Source organism: Nyctereutes procyonoides, unplaced genomic scaffold (assembly GCF_905146905.1).
Source record: "Nyctereutes procyonoides isolate TBG_1078 unplaced genomic scaffold, NYPRO_anot_genome, whole genome shotgun sequence".
NCBI lineage: Eukaryota > Metazoa > Chordata > Mammalia > Carnivora > Canidae > Nyctereutes > Nyctereutes procyonoides.
In genome coordinates this window covers 8638270-8665581 of record NW_026575141.1, presented here as the reverse complement: position 1 = coordinate 8665581, position 27312 = coordinate 8638270, and the positions used below count along the sequence as shown (strand labels likewise).

The 27312-nt window shown below is 33.6% G+C and overlaps 1 protein-coding gene across 5 annotated transcripts in view; it reads right to left on the bottom strand.

Annotated features, from left to right (window-relative positions):
* Positions 1-902: 902 nt before the first annotated feature.
* Positions 903-27312, bottom strand: part of POT1 (protection of telomeres 1) — an 81205-nt gene continuing 54795 nt past the window's right edge. For all 5 annotated transcript variants that reach the window (XM_055307586.1, XM_055307584.1, XM_055307588.1 and 2 more), the window contains exons 11-20: positions 25703-25872; positions 24545-24633; positions 20139-20195; positions 17735-17891; positions 15982-16187; positions 13802-13937; positions 10733-10821; positions 8756-8847; positions 6937-7042; positions 903-4629 (exon numbers count right to left, since the gene is read on the bottom strand). In XM_055307586.1, coding sequence (XP_055163561.1) covers positions 4517-4629; positions 6937-7042; positions 8756-8847; positions 10733-10821; positions 13802-13937; positions 15982-16187; positions 17735-17891; positions 20139-20195; positions 24545-24633; positions 25703-25872 — 1215 coding nt within the window. In that variant the 3' untranslated portion in view covers positions 903-4516. The remainder of the gene's footprint in view (positions 4630-6936; positions 7043-8755; positions 8848-10732; positions 10822-13801; positions 13938-15981; positions 16188-17734; positions 17892-20138; positions 20196-24544; positions 24634-25702; positions 25873-27312) is intronic.

Genomic DNA, 27312 nt, shown 5'->3' with positions numbered 1-27312 from the left:
AAGGGGAAAAAGATAGACATTCATTAAGATGCTGCTACAGTCTAGAAATAGCAGAAGAGTCCCTGAACTATCCATGTTTCACCAGCTGGCACATCTGAGGGAGAGCTCCCATATACATTAATGCATTATCCTTATCACTGTAATTGATACCTAACACTTCTCAACCCATCAAATGCAGTCCTGAATGGAAGGACATTTATCTCCATCTAAGATGACCATCACTTTGAAACCCTAAGTGATCTCAAATTTCTTAACAGCTTAAATCACAATACTGCAGAGAAAAATAATACATGGTGCTACTGATTCATTTCCCGGCTGCCAAATGAAGATGTGATCTCACATACCTGAGCACACTGGTGATGACTTCCTGTTTAGTGAGTTCTGATAACATTTCCAAGTACCAGAGGGAAGAGAAGAAAGATCACTAAGCCCGGATTTACTTTCACAGACTACTACTAGCTCTTTTTCCTGGAGTGGGTAGGAAGCTGTGATGCCATCCAGTGATCTTGCAGGGCAAGCACAGGAAGAGATATCTTTATTTCCACTCAAATGATGTTTTACAACTTTAGGGTGACTCATCATGGCGGGTTCTATGATGTAATGAAAAGCATTACAGGACTCATTCTCCTTTCTTATATTAACATAAACTCATTTCTCTCACAATGAGTCCTTTGAAGCATGAAAGAACATTTCAAGACGATTGTGTCATGGTAGAGTCATAATCTGTACCAAGAGTTGGATAGGTCTTCAAAATTCTGATCATCTAAGAACCTCCAGTAGATATAATGAAACCAGGTCCCAGGAGCTTCAGATTTACTTATAGGGAAAATAACACCAGACAAAAGACAGACTAAAGTAATAATAATATTATTATGAATAATGATAAGGCAATAAAATAAACAAAACAAGTAATCTGAATGCATTCCTATAAAAACATAAAATTCCAAAATTGTTTCAATAAGAAATAGAACACTTAAATAGGCCAAAAAACATGATAAAAATAGAAATGAAAGAATCAGAGAATTCCTACTTATGCTGAATAATTACAAATAAGTTTGTCCTTCTCTGTGTATTTATATAAAATACAAAGTCTACTTTATAAAGTGGCAAAAGCAAATTGTGGAAATATATTTATAGCATGATGCTATTTTTAAAACCATATATATGTATATTTACCCATTCATAGGGAAAATAGTCTGCAAAATTATATACCAAACGCCCTCTGGGGTACTAGTTAGAGTAAGAATTAATGTTCAACTTCATATGCTTTATATTGTTTCAAATCATACCAATACAATTACTTTTATTTCAAGAAATTCTGGATACAAACAAAACTTAGTGAAATACATGACCAAAATTCAAAACACTGATAATAATCAGAAGAATCTAGCTATTTTCCCAGATACCAAGGAAAGGTTCCAGAAAGTGTAGAAGAGAATCATCTGGCTTGAGAGTCACAAGTCATGACAAACTCATGCCTGACTTTGGAAACACAAAAGCACAGCTGGTTAGATTCTGGCCTATCTCTGGGACCTGCAAGTAGCTACAACATGGGAGCTACACGGACTCAAAAATTGTGCAGCCAGTACCCTATTGTGTGGAGATTGCTTTCTTAGGTAGACAGAAGTGTATTCAGCTTCTATTCCATTAACACCAGTCTTTCTATATTCATTCAGAAACAATTCCCAACATGCAACATGACCAGGGATAAAAAAAAAAAGGGGGTGGGGGGAAGAAGGAATGATGCATCTCATCTTGGCCTGTGTAGTTCCCTTAAATAAAGCAGTGTAATGGAAGGTAGGGACAGAAAGAGCCTCGGTGTCCATTGAAAGATGAATGGATAAAGATGTGGTCTATGTATACAATGGAATATTAGCCATTAGAAACGACAAATACCCACCATTTGCTTCGACGTGGATGGAACTGGAGGGTATTATGCTGAGTGAAATAAGTCAATCGGAGAAGGACAAACATTATATGGTCTCATTCATTTGGGGAATATACAAAATAGTGAAAGGGAATAAACAGGAAAGGAGAAAAAATGAGTGGGAAATATCAGAAAGGGAGACAGAACACGAGAGACTAACTCTGGGAAACGAACTAGGGGTGGTAGAAAGGGAGGTGGGCAGGGGGTGGGGGTGACTGGGTGATGGGCACTGAGGGGGTCACTTGATGGGATGACCACTGGGTGTTATTCTATATGTTGGCAAATTGAACATCAATAAAAAATAAATTGAAAAAAAAAGCATGTGAGCAGTGAATTTTTCATTATTGTGTAATTGACTACCTCAGATTTTCTAAGCTACGCCCTCTCTTCCTCATACAGAACAGTGCAGGGGTGACAAGAGACAATCCAGTAGTAGCTAATGGATGCTTCAGAGACTGGAAATTGAGCAAGAAGTTGTGCACAAACTACATTCTTAAATTTATGTAATTTTAAATCTGACACGAAGACTACTGGTATTCACATGAACAAGAAAGAGGACATGGCTCAAATCAGAGCACAGTGAACTACCATCTACTTGCTCCAGAAATAGAATTCTCCTAGCATTCTGCGTTCCTGCTTCAGGTAAGGTGCATACATCATCACTGTATAAACACTAGGTGTTGACAGACCAGTTCTTGTTCCAAGCTGAAAGGTTAAAAAACAAACAAATGATGACAATGTGGGGGAGTTTATTAAAAAAAAAAGAAAAGAAAAGAAAGGAGACGGCACTGTGACCTGCTGTACCTTCTGACCCCTCCTCTTCTAGACTGGGTGTTTCCTGAAGAGGAAATGGTTCTCTCGCCTTCAGATCCCCGCATACCACTGATACTGAAATCGATCTGTTCTTTTATACAGTTCCTAAAACTTTTCTCTGAAGATGTTTTGAACCAAAGTTTATATCCCCAAACCAGCAGCATCAGCCTCTTTTTCTACCATCTCCAACAAGCTGATAATTCAGTGATGAGAGACGGGTAATTAGGTCTGGGGATAGGCTAATATACTCAGAAACTAGAATTTGGAGTTACTATGAGCAGAGGAAATCAGATGTTTGACCCTTTTTTGGCCAATAAAATGTTAAAAGCCTTTTGATAGTCTAAGAAAACATAACATGGACTCCTCTCATAATTTATTTCCAATGTTACTTCAAATATTTAAGGAAGGTCTCATTTGTAGAAAATCCCATGCTAGCTTTTGCCCCAGAATCCTGGAGTGGTTAATAGTGCAGCCTCTGAACACAGATTACCTGAATTTGAGTACTGACTAGCATTTAATAACCGTGTGAACTTAGTGAAGTCAGCTCATCAATCAAGCCTCAGTTTTATCAGGAAAATGATTGTTGTGAAACTCAAAGACAGTTAAATGCTTTGCACAGTACCTAGTATATAGACAGTCTTAAATATCTTCGATATGGACACTCCTGTGTGATTCTTTGCCTCCAATCATGCTTCAACTCAACACAGAGCAAATAAAGAAAACAGGTGTAATATGTGCATTAATTTATTCTTCACTAATATTGAACTAGGTAGATCTGTATGTCTCAGTATTTACCAAATAATATACGCAAGTCTATACATACATACAAATATTTGTATATTTGTATAAAACTGAATATTCATGATTCTAAATTTCACAACCACTGTCATATAAAAAGTAGACTACCATATAAATATCTCATTCCATGTTCAATCTGAAATATAGATATATATTACACAAGACAATTTTAAAAAGGATAATATAAGTAAGTCATTAACACTGTAAAATCTGACTGCTTTATTACATCAAGGTGGACTGCAATACCTTCTAATACCATGTAGAGATGCAAGCAGTCAGAAGTACATAATTCAGGTCTTAAAAAAACAGATTTATCCTAAATTGGTTTACAGCACTGAAAGAAAGCAATCCTGCCACATACACTAAAGTGAATCAGTCCTGTAAGCATGCTGTCATCAGTCAGAAGAGCACTTCTCAGCAAAGAGTACTTCTTTAAGCAGATCCATTGTACAAAACCAAATCAAACCACTAGCCGCTACATGCCTCGCACTCAGTAAAAGCTGAATGAGTTAATGTTAAGGACATTTTCTAACCCCATATCCATGCTAAAATCATTAACACTGCTGATATAAAAATCAGGGCAGGAAAAGAAGGTCAAGTATAGATAGAGGCTGGCAGATAAATCACTGGCTGACGCATGGAAAAACCAATAAGGAAAGTGATTTTTAGTGTAGGGTATCAGAACAATTTCTCTGAAAGGGCTACTAGGGGTAAACAAAGACAGTCCTACTTATTCCCCTTTCTCCTTTATGCCCCTAGCAACCACCATACTGGAAATTTTGAGCAAAAGAAACATTTTTAACTTACTCACAAGAAGGCAGTAAGATAACACAATGTCTATTTGTGGAAAAAAAATTAAATATGGTTAAAATGGAAAGATAAACTATACAGTTAAACTATGTGTTTGATAACAATCTCACAGAAAATTATGTTTTCTAAAATTATAATATTTTACATATGCTAAGCTAAATGACAATATTAGATTATATCTTCTGCAACTGTGGTGTCAAAAATCTGATAGCAAATTTGCTGCTCCGTTCCATTTGTGACATTATACGACTTGATGAAGCATTCCAACCATGGATATGCATCTACAAATGAGAAAAATAATGTTATTTAACCATTAAAGTTAAACAAGTATCTCTGAAATATGTATCTAAGTATAATGCTTAGCTAGAAAAATTAACATTTAATTTAGCTTGAAAAGTACATAAATACACTTTAAATTTAATATTATCTACTCTTCCAATATATACTGGGTTCTTGTTACTGTTTTGTAACAATCCTAACTAATTTTATTTTTTTTTCCCAACAGAAAACAATAATTAAATGTGGGGTTTTCCAAATGTTTGATAGCAAAGGTAGCAGTCATCTCATTCTGAACTTTTCTTCCTGCGGCTTACTGACCTCCCCAGATTTTTTTTTGCTTTTCCTTTTTTTTTCTTGGTTGACTGCAAAGAAACTGATTGCGAGATTCACATCAGCTGCTGAGGCTCTTATACTTGTCTAGCTGAAACTCCCATCAGGTACCAGGCTCTGAGTTCAGACAATGTTGGCACCTGAGGTGCTATTTCCAACCTTCGGTCATGACCACAATAAATCTATTTAAAACTTCTAGAAAAGTTTCTTAATGCTTCTTCATATTCAAGTTTGAAAGACACTTAATATGTCAATACTAGCAAGAGTCAAGCAAGACAGGCATTCTCCTCTCCTTATACTTCTGGTAGAACTATAAATAGGTAGAATATTCTTGAAAAGCAACCTGGCAACATTTATCAAAAGCCTACCAAGCTCGTGCTCTTTGATATGAAAGTTTTATTTCCAGAAATTTATCTAAAAGAATTAAAACCAAAAATTAAAGCTGACATCAAATAAAAGTATGTAAGTTAAACCTAGCTACAGATTTATATAAAAGCTATCTTTTTGGAATTGTTATAAAATGCACACTGACCAGGGGATAATAAAGTCTGATTAAAAATAACCTAAACAGGGCAGCCCCCCCCCCCGGTGGCCCAGCGGTTTAGCGCCGCCTTAGCCCGGGGTGTGATTCTGGAGACCCGGGATTGAGTCCCACGTTGGGCTCTATGCATGGAGCCTGCTTCTCCCTCTGGCCTGTGTCTCTGTCTCTCTCTTTCTCTCCGTGTCTATCGTGAATACACAAATAAAATCTTTAAAAAAAAATAACCTAATAAGTTAAAGTGACAGCAGCTAAATCTGCAGCTGGTGAAATTTGTTATTAATGAGAAATTGTTAGGGGAGTCAAGCTGTTTTTCTATGATGGAGGTCTGTAAATTTCTTTCTTTTCTTTTTTCTTTTCTTTCTTTCTTTCTTTCTCTTTCTTTTCTTTCTTTCTTTCTTTCTTTTCTTTCTTTCTTTCTTTTCTTTCTTTCTTTCTTTCTTTCTTTCTTTCTTTCTTTCTCTCTTTCTCTCTCTCTCTCTCTCTCCTTCCTTCCCTTCCCTTTCCCTTTCCCTTTCCCTTTCCCTTCCCTTTCCTTTCTTTTCTTTAAGATTTTTTTCATTTATTTGAGAGACAGTGAGAGAGGGAGAAGCAGATTCCCTAACTCAGCAGGAAGCCTGAAACCATGACCTGAGCAGAAGGCAGATGCTTAACTGACTGAGTCACCCAGGTACCCCTAAGGTCTGCAAATTTCAAATAAACAGAAATGATAGCCACAAAAGGAAGTCAGTGGCAGTAAATGTAATCAACATGCTTTGATCTGAAGATCTGTTTAATGCATTAAGATGTTATCCAGAGAACAAGTAAAGCTGACAGAAAACAATTAATAAAATAAAAATGTATAAGATCTAAAACTAGTTACTACTAAGCAGAAATTCATGAGATGAATTAAACTGGCTAAATGAAGTGTTATAGAAAATGTCTCTTGTCAAAATTTCATCTCTTGGTATAATCTCAACAAAAATATTTGTATGCATAAACACAGTATCAAATGTGCTTGTGATCAAAACTACCTCCCTTTTATTATATTTCAAAAAATTTTAAAAATATTTTCATTTCATGAATTCTGATTCTTACCTATTTTCTCCCTGCTGTCTTCATCAAAAGGTAAACCAGACAATAGATTTAGATCCAGACTTCAAGTTTTCATACCTCTATTTTCTTCTTTTTAAATATTTTATTTATTTATTCATGAGAGACACAGGGGGAGAGAGAGAGAGAGAGGCAGAGACACAGGCTGAGGGAGCAGCAGGCTCCATGCAGGGAGCCCCACATGGGACTTGGTCCCGGGACTCCAGGATCACACACCCTGTCTCGAAGGCAGACGCTCAACCACTGAGCCACCCAGGCATCCCCTTTTCATGCCTCTAAATCTACATATTAGATACATGTCAAGTACTGTTTTAAAAAAAGAATGAATGTTAAAAATATTATTGCCTACCAATTTTTATTCCTGAAGGACAAAACATATCCATGATCGTATCCATACTCTGCTGAAGGTCATCATTGATGAGGATTTCTGATGCTGGGATCTGGAAGAATTTGTCCTTGAAAAAATTTACAGAGGAAAAAAGGAAATTAATCTTTTTTATTTTTTTGAAGATTTTATTTATTTGAGATAGAGAGAGCACTGGGGTTGGGTGGAGGGAGAGGGAGAGGCAGGCTCTGCTGAGCAGGGAGCTGGACGAGGCCTTGATCCCAGGACCCTGAGATCATGATCCGAGCCAAAGGTAGAAGTTTAACCGACTCTGCTACCCAGACACCCCAGAAGTTAATTTTTTAAAAAGTTATAATAAAAGTATTTCAATATTATCTAATTAAAATAATCTAGACTATTTTACTCTACCAATATTGTAGAATTCATAGAGTTCTTGTCTGAATTCTTAAAATCTGATTTACTACTGGAATCTAAAGACAGCATAGAGATGTGTGTGTGTGTGTGTGTATGTGTGTGTGTATGTGTATAATCCAATTAAACTGCACTGACTTAATGATAAGAATAATGGTATTTAGGAAAGAGTGGGGTCTATCATTCTCTTTGTGTATAGGAAAAAAAATCTAGTGTTAAGTTTAAAAGAGTATAACACATGATGAGGTGTATTCATTTTTCCCTCCTCTATCAGATTATAAGATTATACTTTCTTAAAAAAAAGATTTTGTTTGCTTTGTTTTGTTCATTGCTATAACCTCATCACATACGACAGTACCTGGCACATAGCAAGTGCTCATTAAATATTCATTCAATAACTGGACAAATGAATTGTTTAAGTGGGAGGGAAAATTCTCTCAATGTTACCCCAGACTGTTTCCCAATGTGTGCAGTAAAAATATTCAACCTTACTGCTAACAGAAATCTGGCCTCTGCTGTTGGCTTCTGGAAATAATCTCTCAGCCTTAGAAAATGCCTGTTAGGAATGTCCACGTTCGTTACACTAGAGGTTTAGGTTGGGAGTTTGGGGCATGTGGTATTTACTTGATCTTTGAGGGGCTGAAAACTGAGATCAGCCATATGGGCTATTAACCATGAATGACAGAGTCCCAATAAAAACTCTAGACACTAAGGCTCAGTGAGGCTTCCCTGCTGGCAAAACTCCATGTGTATCATTACACATCATATAAGGCTGGTAACACTGTCTACTACTCCATGGCAAGAGGACCACTAGAAGCTTCATGTTGGAACTTCTTGGACTATGTCCTATGCACCTCTTCCCTTGATTTGAATTTGTATCCTTTAGGTATAATAAACCATAATAGCACAATAACTTACAGAAAGTACAGGGGTCTTTCTAGCACATATCAAAACTTCAGGGTGGTCCTAGGAACCCCCAAACTTAGAACTGTTGTTAAAAATGAGGGAGGTTTGTGGATAGCTCCCTAGCTTCACACAATATAACCATCTCCTTCTGAAGTAATTTAGTTCTAATATGGACATATGGAGACTTCAAAAACCTGGTAAAATGGTGCTAGATAATGTCTAGAAGTTGTGGTCATACTTCTGCCTCTGGCTCCTGGAGTAAACCTTCTGAAGACTCTTTCTTCAAATTCATATTCTTCAATTTTTCATGATTTGGATATTAAATTTACAGAGTCAAAGCAAGACAGGATAAATATATAGACACTTCAAGATTTATGTGCTTGTATTTTATTTTTTTTTAAGTTGCCTTAAATCCTCTCAGTAATAAAGTAGGTATGAATACATACATTAGAATTTAAAAAAAATTTTTTTTGTTATAAATACCTATACCAACTCTGTTACTTACAGAATCCATGAGATAAGCTTCCAATACTCCTGTTCCATCATCAAGAGTAAATGTCATTACAAACACGTGTTGAAGGGGTACAATACCCAGTACTAGTGAAGGGAAAAAAAGATCAAACTATGTGAATCTTCTATTCCTTATAACCAAAGTGAAGTAAAAATTGTCTTATGCTGTTATGTTTTGTTTACTAAAATAATTTAAGGTAAAAAGTTATATATGTGACTTTCGTTCTTTAATAACAGTATATTATATTCATTTAGCAGGTCCAATTTAGAACATTACATTATACCTATGTAGGGACAATGACTCGTAAGCAATTGCTTCTTTTTTTTATTAAATATTAGCATAATATATCATTAAAATGAGTTGCTAACTTGATAGAAAACATAAAAACTGATTCATGAACTACAATTCACTGTATGTCTGCCTCATGAAAGACAAAATTAAAATTCAGAATGTTCTAAAAAAATAGTATACAGTTTAATACTTATGATTCTGTAACATGTCTCTCCCCTCTGTATTATAAACATGGGGATCACTTATTTTTTAAGATATCATCTGGTTCAATGGACAAAAATATCAGAAGATGAGATTCCATAATTTGGTAAGATGAGGAAGAAGAAATTAAAAAGAGATACTAAATGATATGAAAATTCATAGGTTAAAATGGTACTTTGTATTTGGAGATAGGAGACATTTAAAATTTATAAAATGAAATACTGTCTTCCATTTGTGGAATCCATATTTAAAAGGAGTAATTAATTAAGAATAAATTAGGATAGAGAGAAATGAATTACGGCATGCAGACATGACAAAAATTGTTACTATAGAAGAACTGATTTTTAGGATTCTAAAGGTCTCCATAGGTTAAAACTGAGCTAAAACCAAGAAGGGTGACCATAAAATCCACCCTGAGGGACCTACCTAAACAAAGAACTGCATTAAGAATGGGATAGGGAGACTACACTGTAAAGCAGGGAGCTCACATGAAAGTTACCTGGAATTGCATGGACCACAAACAAAATGTGAGGTAGAAATATCATATAGCTAGATTACAAAAGAAAGAAAATAAAACCAAGTATACAAATAAATATCTACACAATAAAATTTTCAGGCTAGTAGAAACAAAGTGTCCAATTTTAGAGAAATAAAGGTTTTCTTTATATGCTCAACTGGCCAACATTTGCAGCCCTACTTGCAGCTTTAAATGACAAACTTTGAGAAGAACAGTGGTAAAGTGAAATGTTTACTAAGGAGGAGAAATGAAATAGTAAGGAACGTGAGAAAATACCAAATGAAGTGAGGGTATGTACCTAGCTGGAGAAATAAAAACTTGGTGAAGGCTTGATGGGGATCTTTAAATGCACAAAGCTGGTTAATCTTATTGAAGACATGTACTCTAATTCTAGTTGACAGAACATGGTTTATATTAAAATTTTAAAGAGGCAGGTTTTGCTTAAAAATTAAGGGCATAAAAAAAAATTAAGGGCAAATGTTGCTTTGCAATGTAATGAGTCCTCTGTCACTGAAAGAGTTTTACGCCGCAGCTGGATGATCACAGTTGAAGAATATGATATAAGAAGCTTTTGTTCCAGCTAAAAAATGTGTATTGGGTAAAGAGCTGTGTAATAGCCATCATTAAAACTGTTTTTAATCCTAAAATACTGTGAACTGGAGAGATTTTTCAGAATCTGTATCTGTAATTAATAATTAAAACTGAAAAAAATTATTGAACATTAAAATATAATGGTTAAAGATATTGGTAGATGCTTGAAAGCAAGTTTTCAAATATTTTAAACTTTACTTTATACTTTTATTATAATCACTGATAAAACTGGTTATAAAATCACCATAAAAATGGTTTTGCCTAAGTAAAGTTAAACTATAGCTCAGTCTTTGCTCTGGTTTTACTATACCCACAAACACTGAAATATAATCAGTGAGGTCACAGTTGCACGACACAGAAATTTAGCTCACCTTCAGCCACAGAAGATGGAATCCATTGTGTTTTATCAACCAGGGAATTTAGATTTTGAATTGGTCTCAAAGTAGAACATTGTTTACATCTGAAATTAATGATAGAAAAAAACCACAGGCTTTTAAAAATAATTATTATAACTCATTTATTATACATTATTTTTGTTGTTCAAACAAGCAGTTTAAAAAATTAAACAATAGTGTTGTACCTTCCCTACTGTAATGCACAGAGTATAAGCCGAATTATAAAAATATAAGCTTTTTACAGTAGAAGCAATTGAAAAGAAAGAATGGTTCAGAATAAGGAACTGGGTTGAGAATAAGAGAGAGGGTCCAGATCCAGATTGTTAATTTGGCTGATTTCTTTATTTGGTAAAATGAAAAAGTGTGAAAGAGACAATCTCTAAGGACTCCTTCATTTGATGGCTCTGTGATAATAGTTACGGTCTTAGGTAAATATAACCAATAGGAAAAAATCATTCTCACTAAAGAAGTCAGTGAGACTTTGGATAATATATTCAGTGAGCACATATTTAGATTTAGAGGTTCACAATTTCTAACACCTACTACAATACTTATCTTTCATAGTAAAATCAATCTGAAACTACATAATCTACTAAAACTGCACATTATTTAGTACAGGTATTTTGCTTTATTTATATACAAACATACTTTAAGTACAAATAATTGTTTTTTTATTATATATCATCATAAAATTAGGAGATGTTGATAAGAAAATATCCTTGAATAAAAATGTAAAAATCAATGTCCAAAAGGTTCATGCAGACTTTTTTTTTTTTTTTTTGCAGACTCCTTTTCACTTGTAATCTAGGGAAAGATAGAGGGTACTTATATTAAATATTATCTCCTCCCACCCTTCAAATACACAGATATTTCTTCAACAGAAAAAGGGAATATTGAATGAAGGCATATTATTTCCTAAAAAACGGGCTGTGATAATAACTTTAGACATTGATAAAGCAAGTATGCAAATTAAAAATTAAATATACAGATTAAAATACAAGGGTAACATAAAAATTAAGTACAGAATTCATTACTTCCAAAGTAGTAAAAGAGGAAAAAGGGGAAAAATCAAGAACATTTTTATAAATAAATCTAACAGAATACTAGAGGGAAAAAAAAAAAGCTAAATAACAACAAAAAAAAGGTGGGGAGGGGAAAGAGTAATAGTTTAAATAGACAACAACATAAAATGTAGAAAAAACCTAAATATATCAGTAATTAACATATTTTAAACTCATTTAAACATATTTTAAAATAACTAAAATCTAGTCCTAATTATTTATGAGACTTCCTAAAATATTACAAAGAAACACTAAAAGCTAACCAGCAAAGAGCCCTGAAATCTACAAAACAAATCCTGATAAAAAAAAGATCATAAACCTACAACCACTGAGGATATTAAGCAATCACTCTCTCAGAAGTGATTAAATAGACAAAGTTACAAAGGAAAAAGAAGTTTTGAATATGATTAACAAGCTTGTCTAGTGGACATAACACTATTAAATACTAAACACAATTACTAAAAAATACATGTTCTTTTTAAAATATAGGCAATATATACAAAATCTGAACAAAACATCCTGGGATACAGCAAAGCTAAGTGAAGCTCAAAGAATCATTATGAAATGTATCAAGCTATGTGGTTAAAAAGTAATCCAACTAAAATACAAAAAAACACAGCACCTAAAATGTGTGTGTGAAGATTTAAAAATACACAGCTAAATAATTAATGGGCCTAAGAAGAAATCACAATGAGAATTAGGAAACATTTAGAAGAGACAAAATACAACAAAAACACACAAAAAAACTCACTACATATCAAATCCTGGGTTAAAGCTATGGCCATTTTCTCAGGGGAAATATTAGGGGCCTAAATGTAAATATTGAAAAACATACTAAAAATTAATGAGTTAACTGAGGTAAGCATTCAATTAAAAATGCTTGAAAAAGAAAAACTGAAGAAATCTTAAAAAAAGTAAATGCAGAAAATAAAAATATGAACAATAATAAAACAATAGAGAGTGCCAACAAAACAAAAGCTATTTGCTTTGGCAAAAAAGGTCAAGAAAAAAAGGTGGCAATAATATTTAAGTGGATTCAGGAACAAAGTGGAGATTTAAAAATCATCAAAAGCACTATGAACAATTTTATGTCAACAAATTTAAATTTACATGAGACAAAAACTTTCCTAAAAAAATTTCATTAGTAAAAGAGTCAAGAAATAAAAAAACATAAAAGATGTGTTACTGTTAATGAAACTGAAGCATTAGTTTTTAACAAATATTTTTATTTATTTTTTAAAGATTCTATTTATTTGAGAGTGAGAGAGCACATGAAAGTGAGCAGGAGCAGGCTGAGGGGCAGCGAGAGGAGGAGACGATGGGCTTGACATGGGGCTCAATCCCTGGACTTCAAGATCATGACCTGAGCCAACGGCAGATGCTTAGCCAACTGAGCAACCCAGATGACCATGAAGCAATTACTTTAAATTCTGCTTTTTTAAAAAGAATCAGGTCTAGAAATATGAGTAAAGTAACTGAAACCTAAGTAAGTAAAACCTTTAAGGTTTCACAAACATTTTGATAAATATAATATTTTAAATTTGTAAAACAGAAGAAACTATAAAGTTAAAAAGGTACAAGACAGACTACAAATTACTTGAAAGGCATGCCTGTTTCTAGTTCCTAATATATCCTGATTATCTTCCAGTTCCTCAGTGGCAACTAATCTGGTACAGAAAGTTTGGAATTCAATCACTTAACTTCTAGTAGGATACAGCTCTAAACCATTCTTTGCACGAGTATCTAAATCTTTGTGAAAGAAAACAAATGAATATTAGCCCCTCGGTTAGCCTTATACTTGGCACATTGTAGGTAATTGACACATATGCTATCAAAAGAATAAATATATACCAGAAAAATCTAGTACCTATAAATTGGTATTCAAAGAGTATCCATTGAATATACAGCAACCAGTAGGATAAAGTAATAAAAGTTATTTCTATGCAGTTTTTAATTCTCAAAATTCTCAGATTTGAAAGCATACCCATAGTGATGAATTTTCCCTTGTATAAGGAATGGTGCTGAAAGATCAAGGACTTCCAGGTCTTCATGGCCAGATCTCACAGGAATTACACTATGAAACTTGTCTGCGAGTTTGCAGATTTCGCTGAGTGTACCTCCTATTAACAAAGAATAAATAAATCCTTTAAGTAGTACAAATACAATGAAGGCAAAGTTGAGTGTCTATTAAGTAACACATGAGGTATAGTAAAAGACTAAGGAGACTGCAAGAAAAAGACAATGAAGGCATGAATTTAGATAATTAATACATTTATACATTGTAAAATACAGTAATTTGTAAACTTAGTATACTGCCCTGATCACAGAAACCACTGCACAAAAATGCCAGGACTTGAGCAAAACACAAGGCTTGTGAAATTTTAACCATTTCCCTAATTTTTTTTTAATTTTTAAAATTTATTCAAGACACACACACATACACACACACACACACACACACACACACACACAGAGAGAGAGAGAGAGAGAGAGAGAGGCAGAGAAACAGGTAGAGGGAGAAGCAGGCGCCATGCAGGGAGCCTGATGTGGAACTTGATCCCGGGACTCCAGGACCATGCCCTGGGCCAAAGGCAGGCGCTAAACTGCTGAGTCACCCAGGGATCCCCCATTTCCCTAAATTTTTATACAAATTGCTCTTTTATGCCAGAACAGTTTGGTTCAAGTATTCAAAAGAAAATTGAGAGCCGAAGTTTAACAGGATTCTCATTATTAAATTTGCTATAATGTCTAAGTAAATCTAATATTGGGTTTGAAATAAATCTTTTAAACTTTTAGGTTGATATTATATTTAAATATAGATGCAAACAGTTGGTGTAATAAGGATTCATGTATACTGTTTGTTTTTCCTGAAAAATCCTCAAACTTCCATTAAAGCCATCATGTTGGCAGAGAAGAGTGAGCATGCCCAGTGGTGTACTACCACAAGGCACCGATATCTATAATAACTCAAACCTACTAGTACCTTTTCTGGGTGCACTTTTCACCTAGATTGATAATTCTTCCTCTCCAGGGAAAGAGAATATGATTTAAAAAATACTTTTATGTATTTCCTAAAATCTGTAATGTTAAATTCAATTTTGAGGGGGAAGCACTTCCCGCACAGCAGAGTAAGGACATCCAAAAATACACTTCTCCACAATAGGAAAAAGAACATCGGCAAAAACTGTCAAATTTGACTTTTTCAGAACCCCAGTAATTAACCAAATTCTTGAAACAATCCAAGAAGCGTTTATTCAGAGAAAAGAGATAAATCTTGGTAAGGACAGCAAGGTCTGTGGTGTTTTAATGTGCCCAGGTCTCATTCCTCTTTCCACAGCTTTGTGAGGCTTGAAATCACAGTTCTGCTATGTCATACTGCAGTTAGGTAGGTCTTAGCCTATGATTAGGGTTATAATAAAATAAAATAAAAATAATTTTATTAAAGTGCTTTCAGATATATTTTCATTAGAATCTTATTAAAAAGCTCTTTGTCAGTAACAAAAATGATAATAAAGATCAGTTCATTTATAAAATGAAACTAAAGATTTTCTGCAAATTAAAGATGATGTTTCCTTTTATTACAGAATATTCTCAAGGAAAATAATAAAACTTTAAATTTGGCATGGGAAAAGTATGTGTTGTGTGTGTGTGTATATATATATATATATGAAATAAACATCAGATTAAAATTAGACAAAAGTGGAAAGGAAATGCAAAAATAAATGACTCGATTTCAGTCTTTTAATACATGTCAAGTCTTCTTTACTCATTTCAAGGGTCCCTTCCTTGACTTACATATCAAGACATGACTTTCTTCTACTTTTATGGAACAACAGTGACATCCAGAGGCTAAGACAGCAGCAACTGTACATAACAAGCAGCCTCTTGATTAACACTACTCAGCTTGAGAATGAGCTTGAATCTGCTTAAGATTATATCTAAAATCCAAGATGGACAAATGCAAACACTTGAGTTCAACGTATAATCTCAAAAGGTCATTCAGATTAATTTATATGTGTGTGTGTGTGTGTATTTAAATCTACCTGTTATATATATTCCATTTTATCGAATTGTCCTAGGTTGCCCTAAAATATATTTAACGATCATTAATCAAAGAAAGACATAGACAAAAGCTGTATTCTAATAAAACAGTAACTTAAATACCTTCTATCAAAATCAGACAGTCACTTGAAAGTGGAAGAATACCATTATTTTTTACAAAATGAACAGCCACATTTCGTTCCCCTTGATCTGTAGTGGTCCACATTTTTGAATCATATAATGATGTATTTTGTAGTTTGGTATCTGGGGTCTTACTTGCACCCTCTTGTAAAATTATATCCATATCACCCTCATGTGGAACTTCTTGCCTAAAATCATCAATGACGAAATACAAACCAATTGGTATAAACTTAGAAATTCAAATTTAACAAATTATCCAATTAAAAAAATTTTGTTTATATGCTGATGAGCCAGCTACTTATTTTAAAATATGGAGATAATTCACTTTGCAGATTGAATGACTTATTCAACAAAAAAGATACATTTGATGATACTTCACGTCTGAGTAGATCTATCATAATTACATTAACCACCAGCAATTTCCTTATCTGGTTTAGTAATAACAGGGATCTTATAACTATTTCTAACACCAATTCATTCTCTTTTTGTAAAGAATGTTAAACTTCTCTGTGGGGGGAAAAAAGACAGCTGCCCATTAAATATCCACTTACCTAACCTAAGTAATCCCCCTTTCATAGGGCACCTACTTTACAAACTGATACTCCCTTCGATTACATTTAACCTAGAATAATAATTTTAAAAAGTTGCATGGTAAAGTATGTATACGAAATAAATGACATGATCCAGAACCAAAAGGTCTATGTCCTCATCCTGGTTCTGTCCCCAACCTGTTGTGTAACTTAAGGTAAGTTTAAGGTACACCTTTAGCCTTTCTGAGATGATTTTATTTGTTTAAAAAAATGTTCAGAGAGGATGGCTTTGTTTGGCAAAGCTATACAACTTTACAGAATTTGACAAGCTTTAACTTAATATTTCAATAATTACCTAAAATCTGTATTTTAATTCCAACTACCATTTCAAGCTCAAATGGGTAGCAAATGGCCCCCCATTTTATATGAGGAAGTCTGATGATCAAAAATCTCTACAAATAGCAGTATTTTGTAATGTTAATAGTAAATATATGTATATTAGTATTAGTGTACACAGATGCACACAAATATATATACACACAAATATGTACTTTAAAATGGAAATGTACTTTATTTACACATTATATATTTAGAGGGTAGACAAATTGCATGAAAAAGGAAAAGAGATTAAATATAATTTCAGAATATGTCTTGACCTAATAAGTACATATTCATTCTAATGTCTTATAAAGTTATTTATATATGTATAATAATTGATGTTTGGAAATAAAGTCTGCTGCACTGAGAAGTTCTCAATGATTAGTAAAAATTTAAGTTATGAATACTATATTTAAGACAAGGCTATATTATCAACAAGGCTTTCTTTATCATTTATTTAGAAATTTCATCTAACCAGAATTCTTCTCTATTTAAGAGTTTTAGTTACTAAAGGTTTACTTTTAAGAAGTTCTTTTGTGAAAAATGAGAAAGTTTCCCCAAGTATTTTTATAGTTTGTTTGCATGAATCAGAACTACTAAATAGAATTTCAGATTTCAAAAAAGCACTCACTTTTATTTATCATTACTAAGAAATATCAGAAGGATTTACTTTTTTAAAATTTAGTATTTTTTCTTAAAAATGTTACCAGTGTTTCAAAATACAATACACAGTCACAATTTACTCATTGCCAGGACTTAAAGTGATATATAAGAAAGCATAAATATTATGAAATAAAAACTTTTGTTTTATTACAGAAAATACTTACAGTGCATGACATTTAGGACAATGGAGTTTAACAGACTGAAAGAGTCTTCTGGGCTTATATGACCTTAATTTGGCTCGGATACGATACTGCTGAGGAGCTTTTTGTTTCAAAATAGTACATATTGGGGTTTTCTCCAAATACTGATGATCTGTAAGTACTTAAAAGAATTTTTAGATTAAATTAGAATAATCTACAAGAATAAGAATATTCATAATATGAACTCCCCCCACAACAGATACAAAAGTGAATTATTTAAGGCATATTGTCAGCCTTGTTAATATTTTACCACATTTATCATCTCCATCTGTCTTTAGCTCTCTCTTCATATATAACTCCTTACACATTCATATATACACATATGGATCATTGTAGATTAATTTCCAGATATCATGCTCCTTTATCTCTAAATATTTCAGTGTATACTTCACAAGAAATTTCATTGACCTATCACAGTGCAATTTTCAACCTAAGAACATATAACATTGATGTAATATTATCACTGAATCAACAGATATTATTCAAATTTCTTCAACTGTCCCTATAATGTTTAGAATTTTATTTTCAGGTCCAGAACCCAATCCTGAACCATGTATTGCATTTAATTTTCCTATCTCTTTGGACTTTTTTTTTTTTTTAAAGATTTTATTTATTTATTCATGAGAGACAGAGAGAGAGAGAGAGAGAGAGAGAGAGAGAGAGAGAGAGAGAGAGAGAGAAGCAGAGACACAGGCAGAAGGAGAAGCAGGCTCCATGCAGGGAGCCAGATGTGGGACTCGATCCCGGATCTCCAGGATCACGCCCTGGGCTGAAGTCAGCGCTAAACCACTGGGCCACTGGGGCTGCCCCTCTTTGGAATTTTTTAATGTAGAATGGTCCCTCAGTTTTTCTTGGTCTTTCATGACACTGATAGATTTGAGGAGCAGAGGCCATTTATTTGGGTGTGTCTGATTCTGCTCATGATCAGATGCAGACCACGCATTTTTGGCAGTATATTATACTGTAAGTAGTGATACAAACATCCTCTGAATTGTATAAAGAGGTATATATATATTATTGATGTTTTCATTCCCGTGGATGTTAACTTTGCTCAGTTGGTTATGCTGGTGGTGTTCAACAGGTTTCTCCACTATAAATTCATTATTTTCCCCTTTATAATAAGAAAGTACTTGGGGAAGTATAAATATCCCATTCTTTAGTAAACATTTAGGATCCTGATAGTTTAGAATCCACTGATGATTTACCATTAAATCAATTATTACCATCATGGTTGCAAAATGATTTTTCCCCCCAACTTCATCAGTCTTTTTACATTTATTAGTCGTCATTCTATTATAAGTAAGGGCTTTCCATTCAATCTCATTTAATTATTCATTTGTTCTTTTATTTACTATCCACATGGACTAATGGATTCCTACTTTATTCAGTTTTATTCCATTACCAGTATTTTTTATTTTGATGCTCCAACTGTATCAGATTTGACATGCTCCATCATTACCTGAGAACTTCTTTACCTTCTGGCACAAGATGTTCCAGACTCATAATTCTCCTGTCCCAATCCTGGAGTCTGCTATTTCTATAAGCAGCCCTGACTCCTTTTAAGGGAGAATATTATTTATCAGCCAATATTCATGCACTAGGGACATTCATTGCTACTGGGCCATGCCATTACTTTGAAGCCCTTTAGCTGGACAGAATTGGGTGTATATGCACATGTGTTCATACCTATACTTACACGCACCTGTATATATATGAATATATATGTAAAAAGACACATTTACATCTACTTCTATATCTATAAAACCATGAATACATACTGACACTTCCTATTCCAATAACACCACCATAAGCTTCTTTCTTCTAGCTTTCCCCTGTTTCATAGCTGTATGATCTTTCTCCAGTAATGAGAAACTGATATTTCTTAAGAGTATATTATACAGAATTTCACTTAACAGGCTTGTGCTTAAAAATATTTTTTTTCTTAAATTATTTTATCTTAGCTAAAGTAACAGAAAGAGGTATCTGACAGATTTACTATCATCGCTAACATTAAAGTTTTGGGGTATATTGTAAGGAGCTCCTTTATAGGCAGATGGCTAAATGAACAGCGTGAAAAGATAAAAATTATGTCATATTTTGCATTCTCAAAATAAAATAAGCCCCACTCTACTGTTAAATGGAATATGTTTTATAAAACTTACAGATATATGACTTAAAACATATAGTCAATGTAAAACCATGTATTTTTCTGGTTTCCCATGTTATGCCACTTAGGATGAAGTAGGGAGATAAAATATAAATAGGGATACATTAGGAACAAATTCAATATTAGGAACAAATTAGTTAGTAAGACAGATTTTATTATGCACACTATCACACTCATATTTCAAAAATGAACTGATCTTACTTGTAGCTGATAGTTGCTGACATCTTTCTACTTCATACAGTGATACTGATCCAGAGCCTACATGAAGGAGAAGGGAAAAAGAATTAAACAATTTTAAAATCCGTTAAAAATTCCATGTAGCACTGAAAAATTGCTGACAGGAACTGAAGAAAATCTAAACAAGAGTAAAATATGCTATGTTCATGGACTGGAAGGCTAAAAACTGTTAAGACATCAATTCTCCCCAAATTGATCTATAGATTCAATACAATCCTAATCAAAATTGCAGAGGCTGTATTGCAGAAAAAGACAAGAGATTCTATCACTCAGGTATAAATGGGAAGAATCTAAAATATAAAATACAATCCTGAAAAAGAACAAAACTCAAGGACTTATTCTACTTGAATTCAAGACTTATTATAAAGCCATAGTAATCAAGGTAATATGATACTGGCATGAAGACTCACAAACCTATCAAGAGAATTACAAAGGAAGCCTAAAAATAAACCTGCATTTCATTTTTGATAAAGGCAGCAAAGCAATCCAAAGGGAGAGCAAAACTCTGGTACTGCAACAACTGGAAATTAGTATGAGGGAAACAAATGTTTACTTCACACCATACTACTGAGAACTTCTGACTGGAAAGCCCAGAAATAAATCCACATTTACATTCATTTGATTTTTGACAAAGACACCCAAGGCATTTTACAGAAAAAAAGGAAATTAATGATGCTATAATGATTGGAAATTCATCTTTAAAAGAAAGTCTACCTCTAATACATGCGATGTGGATGAATTTCAAAAACATATAGTACATAAAAGAGTATGTAACATATTATTCCATTTATTTGAAATTCTGGAAGAAGCAAAATTATCTATGGTGGAAAAAAATCAGAACTTATGGGGTTCTAATGGGGATGACGATTGACTGAGAAGGAGCATGAGGGAACTTTCTGCAACAAGGGTGATGTTTTAGATTTTTAAAGGGATTTATTTTATTTTTTAAAGATTTATTTATTTATTCACGAGAAAGGCAGAGACATAGGCAGAGGGAGAAGCAGGCTCCATGCAGGGAGCCCAATGTGGGACTCAATCCCGGATCCCAGGATCACTCCCTGAGCTGAAGGCAGACGCTTAACAGCTGAGCCACCCAGGCGTCCCTAAGGGGATTCAAGTTACACCATGAATTAGCCAAAGCTCATGGACTGACTGGTACACTCAGGTTGTCCATTTCACTGCATATAACTTTACACCAAAAATAAAAAGGGTCAACAAATATTGAATTCTAGTTAACGATATTCATTGGGAAATGTTTAGGAGGTGTATTTATGCCTGCAACTTTGAATTGTATCAGAATATAAGACAGACTGATGGATTAAAAGACAGAAGCATAGAACAGAGGAAAGAGAATCCAGATAGAATGTATATGAGTATTCACTGTACAACTGTTTTGGTTTTTCTGTATGTTTGAAAATTTTTATTATTTTGGAAAAACACACTGTGAAAGAAATGAAAACAGAAATGGATAAGATAATAAACTTACTAAATTGAACAGGATGACTGGATGAAGACCGTAAGATAGGATTTTACTTTAACAAGAAAGTAGAAGTAATGAATGTAGCAATAGGTTTTAATAGTGCTTTCTAAAATGAAGAATTTGAGACTAAAAAGTACTCATATTTTGCAATTACTTTAGCTTACATTCTATTATATAGAACAGCATAGTATGTTTCTATAATTTATGTGGCATCATATACAAACATGTGCATTAATTGTCCTTCTTTCTCAACATCACTAATAAACGGCATAAGAATCAATGACAAGAGAACCTGAATGGAATATTAAGCTGGCAAAATATAATTTCAATGAATCTGATTACTCAGCATCAGCTGTTGTGCATGAAGTGAAAATAATGGCAAAAACTTTAAAACATTCAAATAATATGAAAATTAGTGTAAAATATATATTCATGGTCTCCCACAAACTGATAAAAAAAAAGGTTAAAAATTTTAAAACCAACAGAAAAATCAGATAAAGAATAAGAACAGATAAACCAAAAAAGAGGAAGTAAAATGGCCGATGAATATATAGTATTTTCAAGTTTCCAAGTACTCAGGAAACTAAATAAGATATCGCCTTATACCTGCCAAACTGTCAAAATTTACATACACTGCTGACCTCCAATACCACTTGAGAATGTGAGGAAAGGACATTTTCCTACAGTGCTATTTGCATATGAATCCTATGACATTCTGTCATATAATCTGACAGCATCTCTTAAAATACAAAGATGTGCTTACCCCTTGATCTATCAATCCCTCTTTTAGGAGTTTATTTTAGAGAAAGAAAAGCAGAAATGTACAATTGTTCAAGGATGGTTTCTAAAGCAGTTTGTAAGAGCAAAAAATTGCAAACAACCTGAATGTTCATCAAATGGAAAACAGCTGAATTTATAAAGTTAGATTCACATTATAAAATATGTAATTATTAAAAGAATGAGTTTGAGGAACATGGACTAGCCCATAAAAAGGTCTATGGTGTGTACTAATAAAGAAAGCAACTGTATAGTATGGTCCCATTTTTGTAAATTTTTTTTTTAAAGCATGGAGCCCAACACAGGACTTGACTCACAACCCTGAGATCAAGGCCTGATATGAAATCAAGAGTCAGATGCTAAAACAACTGAGCCATCAGGCACCTCATTCTTTTTTTTTTTTTTTTAAGATTTTATTTATTTATTCATGAGAGATAGAGAGAGAGAGAGAGAGAGAGAGAGAGAAGCAGAGACACAGGCAGAGGGAGAAGCAGGCTCCATGCAGGGAGCCTGATGTGGAACTCGATCCCAGGACTCCAGAACCACGCCCCTGGGCTGAAGGCAGGCACTAAACCGCTGAGGCACCCAGGGATCCCCTGGGCACCTCATTTTGATATTTTAAAGAGGGGAAAGTCATGTCTGTTTATGTACAAGTGTATATGTATTTGTATAAGCATGAAAGCGTTGAAGAAACTACACTAAACTGTTAACGTGACCTCAGGAGTGGGCACAAGGGCATGGGGAAGCTGTGTAACTTGATATCATGATACATATTAACTTTATAATTTAAAAACAATTTAAAAATCTTTGTAAAAGGAGAAAAGAGATTTCATAAAGGATAATTACAAATTATGCTGTCCCCACATGACTGTCAGGTAAAGTAAATTAGCCTGCTAGTGGGAGTTTAAGTAATCACAGATCAGGCTAAATGCCATCACCAAGGCACTAAGAAATGTGGAGTTTTAAGGGCAGGATAAATAAATAAATTTAAAATATGTACAAAAAATTAAATAACCTGCTGTTGAATCTGACTTTGCCATCAGTTAATAGCTAAGTAACTCTGGGCAAATTACATGATCCCTATCACTCAAAGCCTCACGTACCTTTCTGTAAAAGGGACAAAATAATTTCAAGCTGAAAGGAATGCTGTTAGGATTAAATAATAATGCATGCAGGCACCTACACCAAGCAATACAGGTTAATTTTAATGCTTGTCATTACTGGTATAGAAAGAGAAAATACTCATAAAATAGTTTATATCATAATAGGGAAGGAGTTAGATTGAAAAAAAAATATGGCTAAAAATATGAGATAGATTATAGGTCCCAGAATGTACAAGCAGATATTAAAGCAAAATGGTAAAGGAGAAAATCTTACAGATTTTTAAAATTTAGACTTGAACCGTCACCTTTCAGGTAGACAATAATAAAAATACAGAACCAAATATTTAAGATCTTGTAACTAGGTACCTGATGAACTTGATAAAGATTGGGAATCAGGGATACCTGGGTGGCTCAGTGTTGAGCATCAGCCTTCAGCTCAGGGCGTGATCCCAGAGTCCTGGGATTGAGTCCCACATTAGGTTCCCCACAGGGAGCCTGCATCTCCCTTTTGTCTCTGTCTCTGCCTCTCTGTGTCTTTCGTGAATAAATAAAATTAAAAAAAAAAAAAAAGACCGGGAACCATGTGTATATCTAAAATATGTGTGATCAAAAGATAATCTAGCTTTTTGAAATAAAACAGCAAAAACAATCACCGTTCATTTTAGAAACTGACAAAGTGGTTGCCTAGGAAATACAGAATTTTAATGAATATACAAACACACATATGTATCACATATATACACACATATAAACATATATACATAAATACTACATATACCACAAATCAGTATATATCATCCCAATTTGAAAATGCAATTAAATAATTAAGGGAGAAATAATGTTAACCTCTGCACAGGATACAGATAATAGATTTAGCCTGTTCCTTTACAATGAATATGGATTTAACAAAAAAAGCTAGGCAGAGATAGGAAAGTATTAAAAAAGAGAATACTGATAAAGCCATTTTACTTAGCAAAGATTAAACCGTTAACATTAAACACTGTCCTTACTCGAAAGAGTCCGAAAGCTGTCCTCATGTTCTGAATGACATACAGCATCGGAACACTGACTGGCTGTCAAATCTGCAGATTCTAAAACTCTGTAATTGAAAGAACATAATTTCACATCAAATTGCATAAAATAGTCAATATGACTAGTTTAATTCTATTCTTAGAAAACAAGAAATCACTAAAATTGTATAAAAAATTATGTGTGTGTATATCTTCTTCAGTAGAAGGTCTACAGCTTTCCTCAGACTATCTGAGGTTCTAAGGTACCCCACGTTTAAAAAATCTGATCCTCGAAAGATAGGAGTAAAACAACATGATGATGAAATGCTGCAAACAAAAATAAACTGGGAATTTAATGATGGCACTCTGTCAAAACAATCTCATTCCAGAATCAAAAAGTGAAATATTGTGCTCTATATATGGCAATATGAGAAATAAATAAGTAAAACTGATACAAGATTATAAAAATAGCTTATTGGTTTTAAAAGTCATACTGATTTCAACATATTAAAACTTAGAAATATTTCTTCATTTCAACTTACCAAATGGGTTTACTTAGTTACTTATCCAGAATATTGTACACAGTGAGCAGTAGAGATACTTTACAAAAATGAGAGCTGCATGTGTAGCAGGACTTAAGATACAATTCACTTCCTGGGCACATCTGTAAGTTTTTAAAATAGGATACTCCAAAACATTTCTGTCACCTGTTTTATCAGTCATAAGCACTTTAAAAAGGTAATATTCTTTCATGGCAGGATTAAGTATGTCTGGAATTCTAGATATGTATCAAGTTTTCCAAACTTTAGCTAAGCTCCAGTTTCAACTGTTTGTTGGTATACTTGGGAAATGTGCCAAATGGTGGAAAAAGAGCATAAGCACACTGTAGATATAAGTGCACAAGTCATTACTGGAAACCATACACCATACCCTGCCTGGCTCTGCTACTACTTATCTATTTGAACTTACAATCATTTAACTTCTGTTTCATTTGGTTCATCTATTTAAACAAATGGATAACTGGCACAGTAGATTATGAGGATCAATTACAAAGAACTCATTGGATCCATCTGCCCCAATCTAGAACAATAGTATCTTGGAAATCAGCTTAATTAATACCTTATTTGAAATTTCTAAATAGGCATATGATATGCTTACTTTTTCAGTTGATCCACATCAGAGTTACTCTCTGGCAAGACTCTGATTCCCCGGCCGTAACTGGTACCCCCATGGAGATGAAATTCTAGAGCTAACAACGTTGCCTGGTTCTCTGAATTCAGTGACTGAAGTTTGGTATGGAGGCTATAAATTCTAAGAAAGCTTCCAACCTAAAAATACATTATTTATTGTTTAGAAAATGAAGAAAAATCAAACAATTTCTGATACATAAAATACTTAGCCAAAATGGGGCATAAGACCAATAAGCAGGAGTGCTGACTAATCAGAAAGAATCCTGGTATGTTATCCTGGTGTGTACCGAGTATCACCCCAAGGACACTGTATCAAAACTAAAACATGTGTTCGTTCATGTGTGATGTGCACACGCACATGTATGTATACATACAAATGTATGCGCGTGCGTGTGTGTGTGTATATATATATATGCATGTATATATGTATACCTAGACTCATGGATACACATCTACATTAACTATGTAAGTGCATATATATATGTATATATATCCATCTATATATGTTTTTTTCAAATGGAAGACATATATCCATGTCTGAGATATTAAAATGTGACATAAGATTGAGTCTTAGCATTGATAAAATACAGTAGTTAAGAAACCTACTACGTAAATCAAACTCAAGCCTTCTATTTGATTTAGAAAACTGAGTCTTCTGAAAATAACTTGTTTTAGCTAAAGGTAAGATTTAATTAAATATGATTGCTAAAATACTCTCATTATGTGAATACTAGAAAATTTTTTAATGTAATATAAAAATATCCCCCTATTCCACAAGTAATAATAAATATCCCCCTAGTCCACAAGTTTTATGGAAAGAAAACTTTTGTAATAAGCACTGTGTCTTTACACCATAACGTGAAACACATTCTAAAATGAGTTCAAATACAAGATTAAACCAATTATAATTTTGAACTAAATGTTCCATAATTTTAGATGTCTTGTTTAGTCTTAAAAATGTCTTTAATTATAGAGTATTTGATATTCTTTTAATGTAGAAGACTTAAAATGACAGATGCAGAATGTTTATTAAAGAAATTGACACCCACTCAAAGGAAGAAGCTATATAACTTTTTTCCTTTCAGTCATGTTTTTGTGAGGAGGAGGTAGGGATTTAGGTCTTTTTGTTTCTGATTCTTCCACTGACATCTACCCTGCAGGGGAGCAGGGTAAAAAGTCAGAGAAGGAAAATACAGAAAGCAAAAAATAAAAGAGAAAACTGATTTTCCTCATGGTCTCCAAAGTACGATACTGGAAAAAAAAATCAGTCTACTTCTATGCACTTTATCTCACTCTTTCCAACGTTTATTATTCTATGATTCTTTTTAAATATAGGTTATACACTAATACAGGACATGTTTATACAAAGCACTGAAAATGGGCCGAAACACATGTGGGTACGTGGCTGGCTCAGTCAGTATAGCTTGTGACTCTTAATCTTGGGGTCATGAGTTCCAGACCCAAGTTTTGGGAAGATATACTTAAAAAAAAAATTAAAAACCACTTCCCTCTAAATAAAATGCTCTGTATAGATATAAAAAAAAGTTTAGGGGCGCCTGGGTGGCTCAGACTGTTAAG